The sequence below is a fragment of the Dromiciops gliroides genome, chromosome 2 (assembly GCF_019393635.1).
Source record: "Dromiciops gliroides isolate mDroGli1 chromosome 2, mDroGli1.pri, whole genome shotgun sequence".
Taxonomy (NCBI): Eukaryota; Metazoa; Chordata; class Mammalia; order Microbiotheria; family Microbiotheriidae; genus Dromiciops; species Dromiciops gliroides.
In genome coordinates this window covers 153245892-153263669 of record NC_057862.1, presented here as the reverse complement: position 1 = coordinate 153263669, position 17778 = coordinate 153245892, and the positions used below count along the sequence as shown (strand labels likewise).

The 17778-nt window shown below is 43.3% G+C and overlaps 1 protein-coding gene across 3 annotated transcripts in view; it reads right to left on the bottom strand.

Moving 5' to 3' along the window:
- Positions 1-17778, bottom strand: part of CORO2B (coronin 2B) — a 232775-nt gene that overhangs the window by 69582 nt on the left and 145415 nt on the right. Inside the window, exon 1 of one of the 3 annotated variants that reach the window (XM_043986430.1) lies at positions 16851-17006. The exons of the other annotated variants lie outside the window; for them this stretch is intronic. Coding sequence (XP_043842365.1) covers positions 16851-16859 — 9 coding nt within the window. The 5' untranslated portion in view covers positions 16860-17006. Of the gene's footprint in view, positions 1-16850; positions 17007-17778 lie in introns of those variants that run through there. 3 annotated transcript variants of the gene reach the window in all.

The window sequence follows — 17778 nt, the reverse complement described above, 5'->3', positions numbered from 1 at the left end:
ACTGCTGGGAAAACTGGAAGAGGATATGGCAGAAACTAGGAATAGACCAACATGTTATACCATATACCAAAATAAGGTCAAAATGGGTACATGATTTAGACATAAAGGGTGATACCATGGGTAAATTAGGAGAGGAAGGAATAATTTACTTCTCAGATCTAGAGAGGAGAACAATTTATGACCAAATAAGACATAGAGAATATTATTAAATGCAAAATGGATGATTTTGATCACATTAAATTAAAAAGGTTTTGTACAAAAGAAGCGATGCAGCCAAAATTAGAAGGGAAGCAGAAAGGTGGAAAACAATTTTTACAGCCAGTGTTTCTGATAAAGGCCTGATTTCTAAAATATATAGAGGGGCAGTTAGGTGGCGCAGTGGATAGAGCACCGGCCCTGGAGTCAGGAGTATCTGAGTTCAAATCCAGCCTCAAGACACTTGACACTTACTAGCTGTGTGACCCTGGGCAAGTCACTTAACCCCAATTGCCTCAAAAAATAAAATAAAATAAAATATGTAGGGAACTAAATCTAATTTATAAGAATGCAAGTCATTCCCCAATTGAGAAATGGTCAAAGGATATGAACAGGCAGTTTTCTGATGAAAAAATCAAAGCTATCTATTGCCATATGAAAAAATGCTCTAAATCACTATTGATTAGAGAAGTGCAAATTAAAACAACTCTGAAGTATCACCTCACACCTATCAGATTGGCTAATATGACAAAAAAGGAAAATAATAAATGTTGAAGAAGCTGTGGAAAAATTGGAACACATTCATTTTTGATGGAGTTGTGAACATTCTGGAGAGCAATTTGGAACTATGCCCAAAGGGCTATGGGACTATGTATACCCTTTGACCCAGTCATACCACTACTAGGCCTGTATCCCAAAGAGATCATAAAAAAGGGAAAAGGACCCACATGTACAAAAATATTTGCAGCAGCTCTCTTTGTGGTGGCAAAGAATTGGACATCGAGGGAATGCCCATCAATTAGGGAATAGCTGAATAAAATGTGGTATATAAATGTAATGGAATACTATTGTGCTATAAGAAACGATGAGCAGAAAGATTTCAGAAAAACCTGGGAAGACTTAAGTAGACTGATGCTGAGTGAAGTGAGCAGAACCAGGAGAACATTGTACACAGTTAATAGCAACATTGTGGGACAATCAATTGTGATAGACCTGGCTCTTCTCAGCAATGCAGTGATCCAAGACAACTCCAAAGGACTCATGGTAGGAAATGTTCTCCACATCCAGAAAAAAGAACTGTGGATTCTGAATGCAGATTGAACCATACTATTTCTACTTTTTGGCTGTTTTTTCCCCTTTTTTGAGGTTTTTCCCCCTGTGTTCTGATTCTTCTTTCACAGCATGACTAATGTGGAAATATGTTTAATGTGATTGTACATATACAATCTATATCAGATTGCTTTCTGTCTCAGGGAGGGGGAGAGGGAAGGGAAGAAATTTGGAATTAAAATCTTATGAAAACAAATGTTGAAAACTATCTTTACATGTAACTGGAAAATAAAATACTTTTATGATAAAAAAAAGACAAAAACCAGTAGGAGGCAGGGCAGGAGCTGTGTTTTGAAGAAAGTTAGAGATTCTAAGAGGTAAAAGTTAGGAGGGAGAGCATTCCAGACCTGCATGAGGGGAGAGGAGCAGTGAAGAGCCTCATGTGGGTATTGCTTTATAGTATTTGTAATTAAAACCCTTCATCATTATGGATCATTTCTAACAGATTGGATGAGTGATTTATAAATGCCACAACAGGAGTGTACAGTGACAGCAAAGACAGTGGAGAACTGGGACACATCAGCTTCCAAGGCCTGGGGCCACATTTGTGTACCATCCCACTGTACTATGCCAGGAACAATTAGCAGGAATCTGGATCTAACACTAGTATAATACAGAATTCATTAGAAGTCTGTTCCACTTTTGGTCTCTGTCCAAATTCTGACTGAACACCTACTGTGTGCTCAAGCTTGTGCTAGGCACAATGGAATTCATACAGGTTGATCACTGTGACAATAGTTAAGCATTGTTTAATCTCTTAACACAATTCCACAATGGATTCTGAGACTTCAGTTATAGTGGAGAGGAAGAAGAGGAAGAAAAATAAAGTACCATTTTTCACATGCCCTAAAAGATAGAGAGGAAATGAAATTTTGAGCTATTTCAACATTTTTGTTATTGTTGAATTGTTTCAGTTGTGTCTGATTCTTTATGACCCCATTTGGGATTTTCTTGGCAAGGATACTGCAGTGATTTGCCACTTCCTTTGCCAGCTCATTTTTCATAGATGAGGAACTGAGGCAAACAGGGTTAAATGACTTGCCCAAGGTCACACAGTAAGTTCCTGAGGCCAGATTTGAACCCAGAAAGAGGAGTCCCTTTTGGAGACTCTTAGCTTCTGCTACCTCCCAGGAAACATTTTCAGCTTGGTTTGTTTTAGCTCTCTACTTAGTAGTATTCACTTTCCTCCCGCAACCAACCAAGGCATTTGATCTTAAAAGCAATTTTATTATCACGTTGTTATTTCCTTTTCAAGGAATAGGAAAAGAATAGTTATACGGGATGCCCTTCATGCCTCACTGGCTCCCTCACCTGTAATCCTAGCAAAAGACTCATAGTTTCAAAAGATGAAGTCCAAGTAATTTTAGCTCCTTGTTTTTGTGGGTCCCTGGGCTAGTTCAAACAAATTGTCCTCTCAGCTCCCAGGCCTTGCTGCTACCTCTTTACCAGTCCCAGCTCTCCTCCTTTCCATCTGGTTCTGCTGCTAGTCCTAATGCAGGCAGTACTGTTTGCAGAAGTTTTCTCCTGTTTCTTGCTTGTCCCAGACAATCCAGCAACTATTGGTTCTGCCTGCTGCCACTGGGTTGTGTGGTTTACTTTTTGTCTCCCTCCCTAAAAGTCTGTTTGTGTGTTTGTTTTACCTTTCTTGTGGTTCTTTCTCTAAACAAAATTTTTCCTTCAGTAATTCCAACTCCTTTCCTTTTGGTGCATGAATTCTGGGGAAATGAGTCATTTCACGGAAGGATTGGCCCCAGGTAGGATCCCCAGTACTTGTGCCCTCCTGCCTTCCCCTTCTGCCTCTCATAGTGGTGGTAGCAAAGGAGAGGGAGCAGAGGCAGGGAAGATGGTCAGGAAGAGAGGAGACTTAACTGACTACTCTCAGCTCCCATTTATACTCTACTATGTTGAACTGAACCAAATGATTCACATTCTATCATCCCCTTTCTTTCACACTGTCCCCCCGCCCACCCCCAAAATCAATTAACCAAACATTTATTAAGCACCTCTGTTAAAGGAACTCTCAGCCTGGTATACAGAAGTGTCAGTATCAGTTCTCAGAAGCTAACATTGAATACACTTGGCATTTAATGTTTGTGATAACACTTGGCACATAGTAGGTGCTTACTAAATGTTGATTGATTTTTATGTGGCTATGGAATAGAAATCTTCTTCTTTGGGTTAAAGTTCATAAAGGAATAGGTATATAGGGTCATAGTCATAGAGCTAAGGATGATTTTAGAGGTGGCCCAATATAACTGCTTCATTTTATAGGTTAGAGAGTTGAAGCCTAGGAGTAATTTTCCCAGTATCACACAGGTAGTAAGTGACAGAGTCAGGATTCAAACTCAGGTCTGAAAATTCCATAAAACTCACAATTAAACAACAGTTAAAGATTTTTTACAAAATGCTTCCCCTGAAGCACTTCTAAGGTAGAATGAATATTGCTATTGCCATTTTATAAATGAGAAGATTGAAACACAGAGGCTCATAGGATCATTGATTTGGGGCTGGAAAGAACCTTAAAAATCATAAAATACAACCACTTCATTTTACAGATGAAGAAACTGAGGCTCAGAGAGGTCTAGTGACTACCTAAGGTAACATATGTAGCAAATGTCAGAACCAGGATTTGAATCTGGGTGGGTCTTGTTGCCAGAGTGTGCTGGTAATTTTTTTTTTTTTTTGGTAGGGCAATGGGGGTTAAGTGACTTGCCCAGGGTCACACAGCTAGTAAGTGCCAAGTGTCTGAGGCCAGATTTGAACTCAGGTACTCCTGAATCCAGGGCCAGTGCTTTATCCACTGCGCCATCTAGCTGTCCCGGTAAATGTTTTTAAAATGGCTCTCTGGGGGAAAAATGTATATATCACACTCTTTGAAGTTTAATATAAAAAAAGAAAATTTAACAACCAGCTCTCAACAGAGCTGGCTCCAGCACATCCCTGCCTTTGGTTTTAATCAAAGGTATTCTCTGCCACACAACACAATTTATCCATGGCTAGTTAGGTGGCGCAGTGGACAGAATGAGTATTGGGCTTGGAGTCAGGAAAATTAATCTTCCTAAGTTCAAATCTGACCTCAGACAACTACTAGCTATGTGACCCTGGGCAAGTCACTTAACTCTGTTTGCCTCAGTCTCTTCATCTCTAAAATGAGAAGGAAATGGCAAACCACTCTAATATCTTTGCCAAGAAAACCCCAAAATGGGATCATGGAGAGTTGGATATGACTGAACAGCAACATATGAAGTGTTGGAGACAGGATAATAATCCAGACTTTAAGCCTCTGGGTCCAGTGTTTTCTCAACTATACTATGATACACCTAGAACCTGGATCTCATTAGCATCATGCTTTCCAAGAGTGACAACTGTTGGCATTGCCATTATTAAAAGCACTGAAGACATACTTCTTACTATCACGGCTTCATGATAGACACACCTTATAAAGAGATATTGCCTTATGTTGTCAATTACATTCTTACATCTGTGTCTTTTGTCTCCCTGAAGGGTCTACAAGTTCCTTGTGGCTGAAATTCATCTGGGTCATCTGGGTATCTCTTAAGTGCCTAGCACAGGACTGGATGTATAGCAGACACTCAGCTAGTAATGGCTGATTGACAACTCTCTATCTCTCCAATTTCTTCGATGCCAGTGAAGAATTTCAGGCAACATAGAGGAAGATTAAAAAGTTGATCCACAATTGCTTAAAGCTCCCCAGAATCTGAGTCTGCCCCCATAGACGTCATTGAGGGTGATGCAAACACCTGCAGGGAGAGCACTGGCTTCTGGGAACATAGAAAAATAATGACAAGATATAAGAAGGGGGAGAGACTGAAAACTGCTTCTGAATGGGTGTTCTATTTAATTGAATTTAATTTCTGCATAGTCTGACAGTCCAGACAGCAAGGGGACTGATCTCCCCGTCTCACTTCCCCCCAACAGGAAGTCTCAAAGGGCTGGTGACAAGGATGAATCTGCCTGCTCTGCCTGCAGTCTGCAGCTCTGGGGATGTGCCCTCACCACCTCAGGGCTCATTCCAAAGGACTACCAGAGGTCAATGAGGCTCAGCCCCTCTCGTTCATAGGTTCCCAGGAAGGAGAGAAAGCAGGTTTCACAGTTAGTCTCCCAACAAAATGATCCAGCAGCCAGGGTCTCTGAGGAGCAGACATGTGCCTATGGGCTGAAATACCACTGTTAAATATTAATTTCTTCTGTGGGTAAGGGCTCCAAGGGGGTGGAGGAAGGAGAAAGAAGGTGCTCTAGTGGTACAATCAATAATAATCACTCACATTTATACCAGACTCTAAGCATCATGAAGTGCTCTCTCTGAAACAACCCTGCGAAGCAGGCGTTGCAAGAATTATTATCATTTCCATTTTTGCAGATGAGGAAACTGGAGTTATGATGGGTTAAGTGACTGGCCCATGTTCCAACAGCTAAGTTAAATGCTGGAGCTAATGTTTGAAACTGAGTCTCCTAACTCCAAGTTCAGCCTTTTTTCATCACAGCATACTCAATGCCTTTCAATGTGTCAAGAGATGCCTAAAGCAGAACAGTGGGAAGGGGGTGGGACACTGAGTCAAGGGACCTGGCTGTGCCACTTACTAGCTATGTGATCTAAGACAGATCACTTCATCTCCCTCTAGCTCAGCTTCCTCATCTACAGAAAGAGGGGACGAGAAGGATTTGAACCAGATGACCTCTAAGCTTCTTTTACAGTGTAAGTCTACGATGCTGTGCTTTGGTCCATCCTTTACAACTCAAATAACACATATTTATTAATTGATTTCTACATCCCAGCCACTGTGGTATGAATAAGAATATCAATCCAAAGAATGAAATAATCCCTATTTACAAGGAGATACATATTAATGGGGAGATAACATATACATATGTAAATATATGGCACAGATGTAAAGTGAATAAAGACAAATATGTTTATCTATAAATATATGTATATTATATAAATATATATATTTATATAAGATAGAGATATATGGATATTCACAAATACACACATATATATACATATATATGTGTGTATGTGTGTGTGTGTGTGTGTGTGTGTGTGTGTGTATAAAGACAAAGTAGATACAATGGGAGGGGGGCAGCTAGGTGGCACAGTGGATAGAGGACTTGCCTTGGAGTCAGGAGGACCTGAGTTCAAATCTGACCTCGCTTAACCCCAATTGCCTCACCAAAATAACCCCCAAAACAAAACAACCAATGGGAGGGAGGTCATTAATTGTTTTGGAGATTAGGAAAACTTTCATACTCAACATGGTGTTCAAGCTGCATCTTAAAAAAAAAGACAAAGACTCTACCAAAGGGAGATAAGGAGGGAGTATATTCTAGACTTGTCAGATGGCTGAAGCAAGGGAACACAAGTGGGAGATGGAGTAGCTTGTGTGAGCACCAGGGGAGGGGGATGGACAATTTGTTTGTATCGCAGTGTTAGGGAAGGGGAGTGATGTAAACATCAAGACTAGACAAATAGGTTGGGGGGCCAGACTTTGTAGGGCTTTAAAAGCTAAACAGAAGTATTTATCGTTTATCCTAGAGGCAACAGGAAGCCACTGGAGTTGATTGAGTAGGGGAGTCACATGGTCGGATCTGTGCTTAAGGAAGATTACTTTGGAAGCAATGAGCAGGATGGACTCGAGTAGGGAAGGACTTGAGGCAGGGAAACTAATCAGGAGGCTGCTGCAATAATCTCGGTGAAAGGTGATAAGGGTCTGAACTAAGGTGGTAGCTGTGTGAGCAGAGAGAAGGGGTTGGATGGGAGAGAGGCAAAGACAAGATTCACAATTTGCAATTCGCAATATGTGGGGTGAGGGAGGGTTGGGAGTCCTGGGTAACGCCATGGTTGTGAACCTGGGACACTGGAAGAATGGTGGGTTTTTCCATAGAAATAGAGAAGCTTAGAAGAGGGGAGGGGGATTGAAAGAAAAGATAATGAATTAGGTTTTGGACACAATGATGATGTGCAGCTGAAGTTCAGGGTAGACAATGTGTGTGTGTGTGTGTGTGTGTGTGTGTGTGTGTGTGTGTGTGTATCACTCTGTCTAGGTCTCTTTCTGTCTCTACACACACACACACACACACACACACACACACACACACACACCCCCACCAAAGTTATATGTTTAGGGGACAGCCAGTGAAAATGTCTGGACTCAGTGTTGTGTTCAAGGAATTACAAAGAAGCCAATGTGACTGGTTCACAGAGTACGTGTAAGAAGACTGGAAAAGTAGGGGAGGGGCCAGGTTATGAAAGGCTTTGAAAGTCAAACAGGATTTTATATTTGATCCTGGATGTCATAGGAAGCCAGTGGAGCTTATTGATTAGGAGGGTGATATGATCAGAACTGCATTTTAGTAAGATCATCTGGAAAGCTGAGTGGAGGAGGGATAGCCACAATGGGGAAACATCACCAACTTTAAATGGCCCCTGCCCTTACTGGCATATACTGGATCTCAAATCCATAACTACCTATGGAGAAGGGCTCATGGCTCCTCACTTCTCAGATGGCTTATATGTGGACCTCTTTATGCTATTCTCCTCACCCTCTCTCCTTATAATCAGGAAACAATAATAATAATATTTGCTAAGCATTAAACAATTATTTTTATATACATTTACAAATATGACATATTTATGTGTAAATATAAGTATATGTAATGTTATATTTACATATAAATATATAGCCCTGTTTGCCTCAGTTTCCTCATGTGTAAAGTGGACTGGAGAAGGAATGGCAAACCACTCCAATATATTTGCCAAATGGGATCACAAAATGACTGAACAAAAAACTATGTGTGTGTATGTATGTATGTACATCATTTGATCTTCATTTTTATTCTCATTTGACCTTCACATACACTGCTATTATTTTCATTTTAAAGATAAAGAGACTGATGTTCAGAGACAATAAGTGACTTGCCCAGAGTCACACATCAAATGTATGAGGCACGATTTGAACTCAGGTCCAACACTCTAACCACCAAGCTATCTTGCTCTCCATGAAGATTCAGGAGGCTACAGCGTGGACCTGGAAATGCAACCCTGCAAGTCCCAGACAACTCTTAAGGCTCAGTTAAACAAGAAAGGTGAAGAATTAGCATCCTGCATTCTTCTTTGGACAAGGCAAGCTTTCAGCCACAGGGAATGCTACATTTTCACCAGCAGAGGGCACCTGGGTCTGCTCTGTTATACCTCCCATGCCCGAGGCTGCGTAGCCAGGGAGGTCTCCAGGGACCAAGGTGTAGCTCACTCTTTGAGCAGCCCTTACAATCATTCTGCCAATCACTCAGCAAGCCTTTACTGAGAGCTCAGTTCCTCTGCAACGGACATAAAAGATGTTTTAAGACTTGATCCTTGCCCTCAACGTGTGTGCAATTTAGCAGGGGAGATGAGACCTCTACACACGCCAAGACAGAAAAGTCTTTAGCAAAGACTTGTGCAGCAGTTATGCCTCAGAAAGAGTTATGCATTGCATAAAAACACAGAGTGAGGAAAATGCACCCTGGAAGCATCCTATAATGGAAGGAACCTGGGTTTCCATCCTGACTGCTACTTATTACCATGTGGATAGTCACTGAGAGTCTCCTACCTCAGTTTCCCAATCTGTAAAATCAAGAATTTGGAGTGGATGATCTCCGAGATAACCTTCTAGGTCTGAATCCTTTTCTCTAATTTCGACAGCTAGCTGCGTGATCAATCAGCAGCCTGCCAGCCAGGTGGTGGTTTTAATTGGTTGCTATGCCATTCTTGGCTGACTAGAGCAGATTGAGTGACAGCTCAGTCATCCAGTGACAGAAGAAGAAGGAAAAATGAAGGCTGTTATATTCCTTCCACCTCTCCTCCACAGAAGAAGAAGGACCAGGGCTGCCTTTTGGCGATGATTTTGGCTGTTCTAGAAATACTGGTGCAGTACTGGGTACAGTGGAAATGAAAAAAAACCAAACAAAAAACCACCCTCACTTAATTCTGTCATCCTGGCTAGCCATCATCCTGCATCTCCCCATCCCTTTACAGATAAACTCTTTGAGAAAGCCATCTATGCATACTAAACTCCTCTAGGTGGTACAGTGGATAGAATCAGGAAGACATAATACACTTACTATGTTTGTGGCCCTGGGTAAGTTACTTAATCTCTCTCTGCCTCAGTTTCCTCAACTACAAATTTAGGAATAATAGTAGCACCTACCTCTTAGGGTTGTTGTGAGGATGAAATGAGACATTTGAAAAGCACTTTGCAACCTTAAATGCTAGATGTTATATAAAATAACAATGTGTTATTGTATATAAAGGAATATAACAATATATTATTATCGTTATTAATCTCCCTTACCACTTAGAAGTAGGGGGAGAGAGAAAAGGGGAGGAAGGAGAGTAGATTGTTTATCTAGAGTCCAAATCGGACAATGCCCCAGAGCTTCATTATAATGTTCTGATTGTTTTGGGAGGTAGGGGGCAAAGGGTCTGAACCTGTGATATCATTTGTGTATGGACATTCCTTCCACCCAGTGTAACACAGATGAAAAACTGTTCTGTAATTTGCAGTCTTGGGTTATTCCCTGGGGCACTGAGAGGTTAGGTGATTTTTCTCATGGTTATGCAACACATGTCTGAACTAGGACCTGGGTCTTTCTGATTCTGAGGCAAGCCCTTTATTGCCTTTCCTCTATTACAGTTATGTCTCTGATAATATAAAGTGGCAAAATGTTAAGTGCAATTTTTTTTTCTGAGTCTGTTTTCTTTTGTGTAAAATGGGAGTGGGGTGGGAGAGTGGATTGGATTCTCTCTCTCCTTTTTTTTGGGGGGGGGGCAACGAGGGTTAAGTGACTTGCCCAGGGTCACACAGCTAGCAAGTGTCAGGTGTCTGAGGCCAGATTTGAACTCAGGTCATCCTGAATCCAGGGCCGGTGCTTTATCCACTGCACCACCTAGCTGCCCTAGATTGATCTCTTAAAGGCTCTTTCTCAAGCAACTAAGTGGATGAAGTGCTGGGCCTGGAGTCAGGAAGATCTGAGTTCAAATCTGACCTGTCAACAGCTATGTGATGTTGGGCAAGTCATTTAGTGCCTGTCTGTATCAGTTTCCTCAACTGTGTCACAAGGGGTCAGTGATAGCTGCTCTTACAAGTGTTATACAAGTAAGTGTCTGAGGCAAGATTTGAACTCAGGTCTTCCTGACTCCAGGTCTAGTGCTTTATCCACTGAGCCACCCAGCTATTCAGAACCATAAAACCAGAGCTGAAGGGACCTCAGTCTAACCCTCTCATCTTACAGATGAGGAAACTGAGGCCCACAGAGGCTAAATGGTTTGCCCCAAATCGTACAGGTGGTAAAGTAGCAGAACCAGAATTTGAACCCAGGCCCTCTGATGCTAATGTGAAATTCAGCATTTTTCTCACTGCAACCAAGTTTTTAACACAGTGATGTTACTTCATTTCTAACAGTCTAGTGAGGTAGGGAAATTATCTTCATTTGTTTGTTTGTTTTGGAGGCAAACAAGGTTAAATAACTTACCCAGGATCACACAGCTAGTAAGTATCTGAGGCCAGATTTGAACTCAGGTCCTCCTGACTCCACCATGCCACCTAACTGCTCCAAAAGTATCCTCATTTTACAGATGAGTAAACTGTGGCACAACGAGGTAAGATTAATTAGTAATACACTCAGGAATCCCAATCCCAGGCTCCTTTCATGATGCCACCTCCTCAGTTTTCTTAAACTAGGGCATACCTGTACTTGTACTTCAGCCAGTGCAGAGAGACTGACTTGCCCATTTCTTCATGAACTGAGACCAAGTGGGCAAAAATTCAACTAAATACAAAATATCATGGCCATAAGAATGTATTTATCTCCATGATGAAAAAGGTCTCCCTTGTTTGATAGTTTGTTTGGACTTTGTGTGTGTGTGTGTGTGTGTGTGTGTATGTGTGTGTGTGTGTGTTTCCCCCTAAACACTGAGACTTCCTTAGGACTGTATGTTCCACCCATCAATCTGGAAAGACTTCAAACAGGTCCTTACTCACATGTACCACCTCCCTTCAGCTTCCTGGCTCCTTTCTTACTGGATGTACATCCTGGATTACACAAATAATAGATTTGTGTATCTGTTGTGGCCCATGCGATAAAGTCCACCTGTTTTGCAAATAGGCAAATCTACAAATCCAAAATGTAAATGACCAGCAGAGTCCTAGCTGATGTAGAAAGTCATGAGAGACTCCTATTTGGGTCACAGGTTCTGACTTGAGCTAAACAGAACCAGTAAATCCCTGCCGAAGTAGAAACTAGGCCAGTTACCTTTCCTCAAAGTAATTTATTGAAAGCTGAGTGTGTGTGGGTGGCTAGGTGGTGCAGTGGATAAAGCACTGGCCCTGGATTCAGGAGGACCTGAGTTCAAATCTGACCTCAAACACTTGACACTCACTAGCTGTGTGATCTTGGGCAAGTCACTTAACCCTCATTGCCCTGAGGAAGGAAGGAAGGAAGGAAGGAAGGAAGGAAGGAAGGAAGGAAGGAAGGAAGGAAGGAAGGAAGAAATCCCTGCTTTCAGGGAGCTTATATCTGGGCAGACAGGAAGGGAGGAGATATAACACATAACTAAATATAAAGTAACTTCAGGAGAATCAGAAAAGGCTTCCTGGAGGAGGAGACACAGAACCTTGTAAAGAGGCTAGGAGTTTGAGAAGTAGAGATGAAGGAGTACTGTATTCTGGGCACGGGGGACAATAATGCAAATTGGTGGAATGGAAATGGGAGATGTTATACAGAAGTTGATAGGGGTAAGAGCAAGTCATTTGGATTGAGAAGACCATGGTTCAAATCCTACTTCTGCCACTTACTCCCTATGTGACCATAGGCAAGTCACTTAACTTTGCTAGCTCTGTTTCCTCCCCGGTAAACTGAGATGGTTGGACTAGATGGTCTCTGAGGTCCCATCCAACTCTATGATCCTAAGGTTGGAGAATAGCTATTTGGCCAATTTGTTTGGAATTAATCAACAAACCTACTATGTGCTGGGCCAGCAGCTAGGTGGTACAAGGGGATTATGTCCCTGGCCCAGTGTCAAGAAGACTCATCCTCCTGAGTTCAAATATGGCCTCAGACACTTACTATCTGTGTGACCCTCTTTCCTCATCTGTAAAATGAGCTAGAGAGGGGGCAGCTAGGTGGCAAAGTGGATAGAGCACTGGCCCTGGATTCAGGAGGACCTGAGTTCAAATCCAGCCTCAGACACTAGCTGTGTGACCCTGGGCAAGTCACTTAACCCTCATTGCCCTGCAAAAAAAAAAAAAAGAGCTAGAGAAGGATATGTCAAATCACTCTGGCATCTTTGCAAGAAGACCCCAAATGGGGTCAAAAAGAGTCAGACTGAAATGACTGAACAATAAAAATGGGCAGCCAGATGGTGAAGTTTATTGGACACAGCAACTGATCCTACTAAGAGGTGAAGGGGTTGTACACTGGACTGATAGAAGAGGGACCCACATAGACAAAGCCACAATGTCATGAATTCATCCATGTCACAGATGTCACAAAATCAGTGTCACACAATGTCACAGTCATGAATGCTTGAGGTCATGAAGTAATGGGGAAGAGCAAATCTCAGAGCCAATATTGGTATTAAGTCCCTTCATCCCCTATCCACAAATGAACCATAATCTCTTTCTGTATTTCTCTTGTTGCTCAGTCTTTTTTCAGTGGTGTCCATTATATGCTGGGCACTCTCCTAGCTCCTAGGAATACAGAAAACAGAGAGCAAACTAATCATAGGCAACAAGGCGTTTACATTCTGCTGGGAAAAGCCAAAAGGTACACAGGTCAACATATACCAAATGTGTAGAGGAGATGGAAAAGTCATTTGGGAGGGGGAAAACACTATGAATCAGGATGATCATGAAAGGCTTCCTGTAGGAGGTGGCCCCTCAGCTGGGCTTTGAAGGTATTTAAGGGATTCTGTTGGGTGAGGATGAGGAGGTAGAGCATTCTTGGGGGTGGGGTGGGGGGGTGGCTACCTGTACAAAGGCAAAGGGGTGGAGATGGATTGTCTTTTATGGCAAATAAAGAGCGGGCCTTGACCATTCTGGGGCTTAGTTTCCTCACCTCTAAAAGGGAGGGATGGGGGCAGCTAGATGACGAAGTGGATAAAGCACTGGCCCTGGATTCAGGAGTACCTGAGTTCAAATCTGGCCTCAGACACTTGACACTTACTAGCTGTGTGACCCTGGGCAAGTCACTTAACCCCAACTGCCCCATCAAAAAAAAAAAAGTGGAAAAGGGAGGAATGATCTCTAAGGGCCCCTCTAGTTCTGAGATTTTAAGTTTCTGTGTTCTATCACTATGACCAGATCCTCTCTCTCCGTCCCTTACTTTTCAAGCCTCCCCATCTCAAACCCAGGCTCCAATCTTCCCAGAAGGAAGAGGCCCAGACCCAGTCCTGATAGAAGAGGGAACGGCTTTTCCTGTCTACTTCCCCTCCTTTGTCTGCAGAGTTCCAGCCAAGGAAGGCCAGAGGGAATGCAGAGATTAAAAACCAGATGGACACAGCATAGGAAAAGCCTCTTCCCCCCAAGCTAGAAAGAGGATGTGGGCTGAGAAAGGCCCTGGATTCTCTTAGACTCACCAGAGAGGGTAGGGTGCAGACAGCCTCAGTGGGAAGCTTTTGCTCTTGCTCACAGAGAGTCATCCCAAAGACCTGAATCTTTCCCCTCCACCTGCTGTGCAACTATAAGCAAGTTAATTTACCTCTCTGGGCCCAATTCTCCCCCCATTTGAAAGAACAGGAACAAGAAGCCCCATGCTGCCAACCTCACGGGACAACAGAGAGACTCTAGTGACATCATCATTGTAACATCTCCATCAGCATGTAATACATTGGAATCAACAGCTGAGGTCCTCTTTGGGCTATACCCATGGCACTAAGCTCAGTTCTCATGGAAGATTCTGCTCTAACACCTTCTCCCAGTCTTCTTTCTGCTTTACCCAGAGCCATCTGTAAGATTTGGGGGCGGGGCTGAGAGGGTGATGCAGGGAAGACACCTAAGGGACTTTCTGGCTCAGCCTCCCTCTTTGTCTTGACCACTTGCTTTTCCTTCTAGCCTCCTCTTCCCTCCACGCCCACCCTGATTGTTGATTGATTGATTGCTATGAAGTTAAGTGACTTGTCATCATCACACCGAGGTAGAATCTGAACTCGGATCTTTCTGACTCTAAAATCCTTCCTGCTATTTACTGACTTCCCCATGCCACCTGACGGTTATTCCAATAAGTCCCTAAAGTGAAGAAGCAGCCACCCTGCCCGTGAGGTGTCAAAATCCCAGCTGTCCATACTGGAGGGTTTCATCTTTATGATGTCATTTCATCCAACCCTCTTAGTTTAGGTCAAAGACCGAAGGCACCACTTGCTAACAGTATCATGGCCCCATACACTCACCATGTGTCTGACTTTGGAGAATCTCAGAGCACTTTAGGATGATGGAATTTTAAAGCTGCAAAGGTACCTTGGAGAGCATCCAGTTCAGCGTCTTTTTCTTTTTTCTTTTTATGGATGAGGGAAACGAAGCCCAGAGAAGTGAGATTACTTGCCCAAGGCCACACAGGCAGTAAATTGCAGAGCCAGGTTTCATACTCGGGCCCCACAGCTTCATTTCCTGGGCTTTTTCAACTTGAGAGCTCCCAGTACAGGTGCTTCAATCATGCACCCTTCCCAAAGGTGATCCCTATTCCCCTCACTTTATCCTGGCTGTCCCCATGAGTAAACCCCCAGACTGTCAGCCTCTTCCAACCCCTTGCAGAGTTCTCCTTCTAATCCTTCCCCCATAGCCCTCTTTCACCTGCTGACCTACTTAGAAACTGAGGCATCTGTTGCTTAGCAACCAGCACAGAGGCCTCGGCAGAGCTGATGGGAAAGGGAGGGGAGAAGTCACCCAGCTTCTGTAGAACAGTCATTTGTTTTTAGCTACTATGAAAATATGACCCTTCTCAAGGTGACCTTTCCTCCTAAGAGCTGCTGGCAACTCGGGGGCTGGGGGGTTGGGGAGAAGGGTGAGACGTAACTTAGAGCTGCCCATTTAAAGAAAGCAAAACTCATCAGTAGAGGACAGAGTCCCAGAGCCTCCTAACAGTTCCAGCGGTCGTCATCTACTGCACAAACAGGAAAACGTCTTACCCCGGAAGGACCTTGGAAGGACCGGATCATTCTTTCTGAAACAATCTTTGCAGACGTCATGCTGCAGACTGTCTTCCCTCCCCTCTGGTTCTGAGAACCCCGGTTTCTGGGTCACTGATCAGCCCCTCCATGGAGTCTGACTTTTAAGTCAGGTCTGGACCTACAGCTGCAATCACAGATGGAGCTGGGAGGGATGACAGAGATCATTGACTCCAAACCCCTTATTTTACAAAGGGGGAAACTGAGGCCCAGCCCTATAAGAACATTCTCAGAGTTAAACTCTGTCGCCGGGGTCGATCTTGGGCATCAGTAGGGCCCAGCACAGTGAGGTTCAGGATCAAAGAACTTTGAGATAGACAGGATCTGGGAGGTCATCTAATTTTTAGATTTTATAGATGAAGGGATTGAGGCTCAGAGAAATTAGCTGGCTTGTCCTGGATCACACAGGTAGTAATAGATGAGCCAGATGAGCAGAAAATTCAATGTTCTGATTCAAAATTCAATATTCTTTCACTTATGGCAATGTTTACCCATTAGGGAGGCCACCCTATCCCAAAGCATCCTTCCCACTGCCTATCCTGGTGCTAGATATTGCACCATTGTTTTGAACCTTTAAGACTTTTTGGTGGCTAAGGAGGCCCCTACACAAATGAGGGGAGGGATACTAGATTTACTTCCATCTTGAGAACTGGATGTGAAAGCAATCCTCCATTAGAATATAAGTTCCTTGAGGGCAGGAACTTGCTTGTATTTGTATCTGCAGTGCTTAGCACAGTGCCAGGCAAATGGTAAGTACTTAATAAGGGCTTTCTCCTCCTATCATCATCATCATCATCACCACCACCACCACCACCACCACCACCATCACCATCATAAAAAATCCTTTAGGAATGGGAGAGGGAGACACAGTGGAAAGAACAATGGACCAAAAGCAAAATTGGGCTCTCATCCCCAATTTGCCACTAACTATGTGACCTGGGTCAGATCAATTCACTTCTCTGCGTCATAATTCATCCTTCAAGCATTAAGCCTTATCCTTTTCCCACCACTTTGGTTCCTCACATCTACCCAGTCATTCCTGGTCTATCATTTAGCACCATTCTGGGCACATAGTAAAAGCTTAATAAGTACTAGTTGACAGACTGACCCCCTGGAAATACTTTCAATGTGCAAATAAAGGACTTAGAAAACTTGAATTCAAATCCAGTCTCAGACACTTGGTAACTATGTGACCCTGGGCCAGTCACCTGACTTCTGTCTCAGTTTCCCACTGTAAAATGGGGTATTATAATCTCCCTCCCCACCCCCACCCTAACCCTTATGAGGATCAAATGAGATTATTTTTGTAAAGTCCTTAGCACAGTACCTGGAACATAAAAAGTGCTTGATAAATGTTTGCTTGCTTCTTTCCTTCCTTCCTTCTTGTCCAAACCCCCAGCACAGGGCTCAGAGGGGCTCCAAACCCATCCTTGCCTGCTCATACCAGCCAGAGCCTCGTCTCAGCTCTCTCAAATTCCATTGTGGGTTTAAATACCGAGGGTTCTGTCTTCTCCTCCCAGCAGGGACAGCACTACCATAAATGTGAAAGGAAACTTGCCAAGCACTAGGTAATAGCATCAAAGGGAACATTCTCATCTCCTCCCCAGTGATGTTTTTGGCTCACAGTAGAATCTGCAGCTGAACACAAAAGCTTCAAGGAACTGTCCAGCCCACCCACCTAACCAGGATCTACTTGAACGGATGGCAGGGAGAATACAAATGCAGTCTTATGAACTCTTTTTAGGTTAAATGGGGAGGGGGATGGGAGAGGGAGTTCAGTGGTAGAATTTTGGACTCTGGCCTGAGAAATCACTGACCAGAACCCAGGTAGTTTTAGCAAAGGCCTCTGGGAAAGGAAGCATCTGAATGTTAGAAGTTTCCCTCAATATGAGGTGATCTTTCTTGAGCCTTCAGAGCACAGGAGGTGGGGAGGGCTGGAGGCAGAGTGCTTTCAGGGACTCTTCCTTCTCCTTCGGCAATATTACTTCTAGCCTTCTTGCCTTAGGAGGGCTTTCGCTCAATCCGCCTGTAGAGCAAAGCAAACTGGCCCACATGGGGACCAAACCAAACTTTGGCTTTCTTAGCAACATGATCTAATCTACTGATCTAACCAGCTATAGACCCCAAGATAATAGGGAATATCTCATGCAGCTTCCAGAATCATAGGCTGGTAGCCTGGAAGGGACCCATATTAGTATTTATTAGGAGTAATCTAATAATCTAGTAATATATCACAACTATAGTAACATAGTATT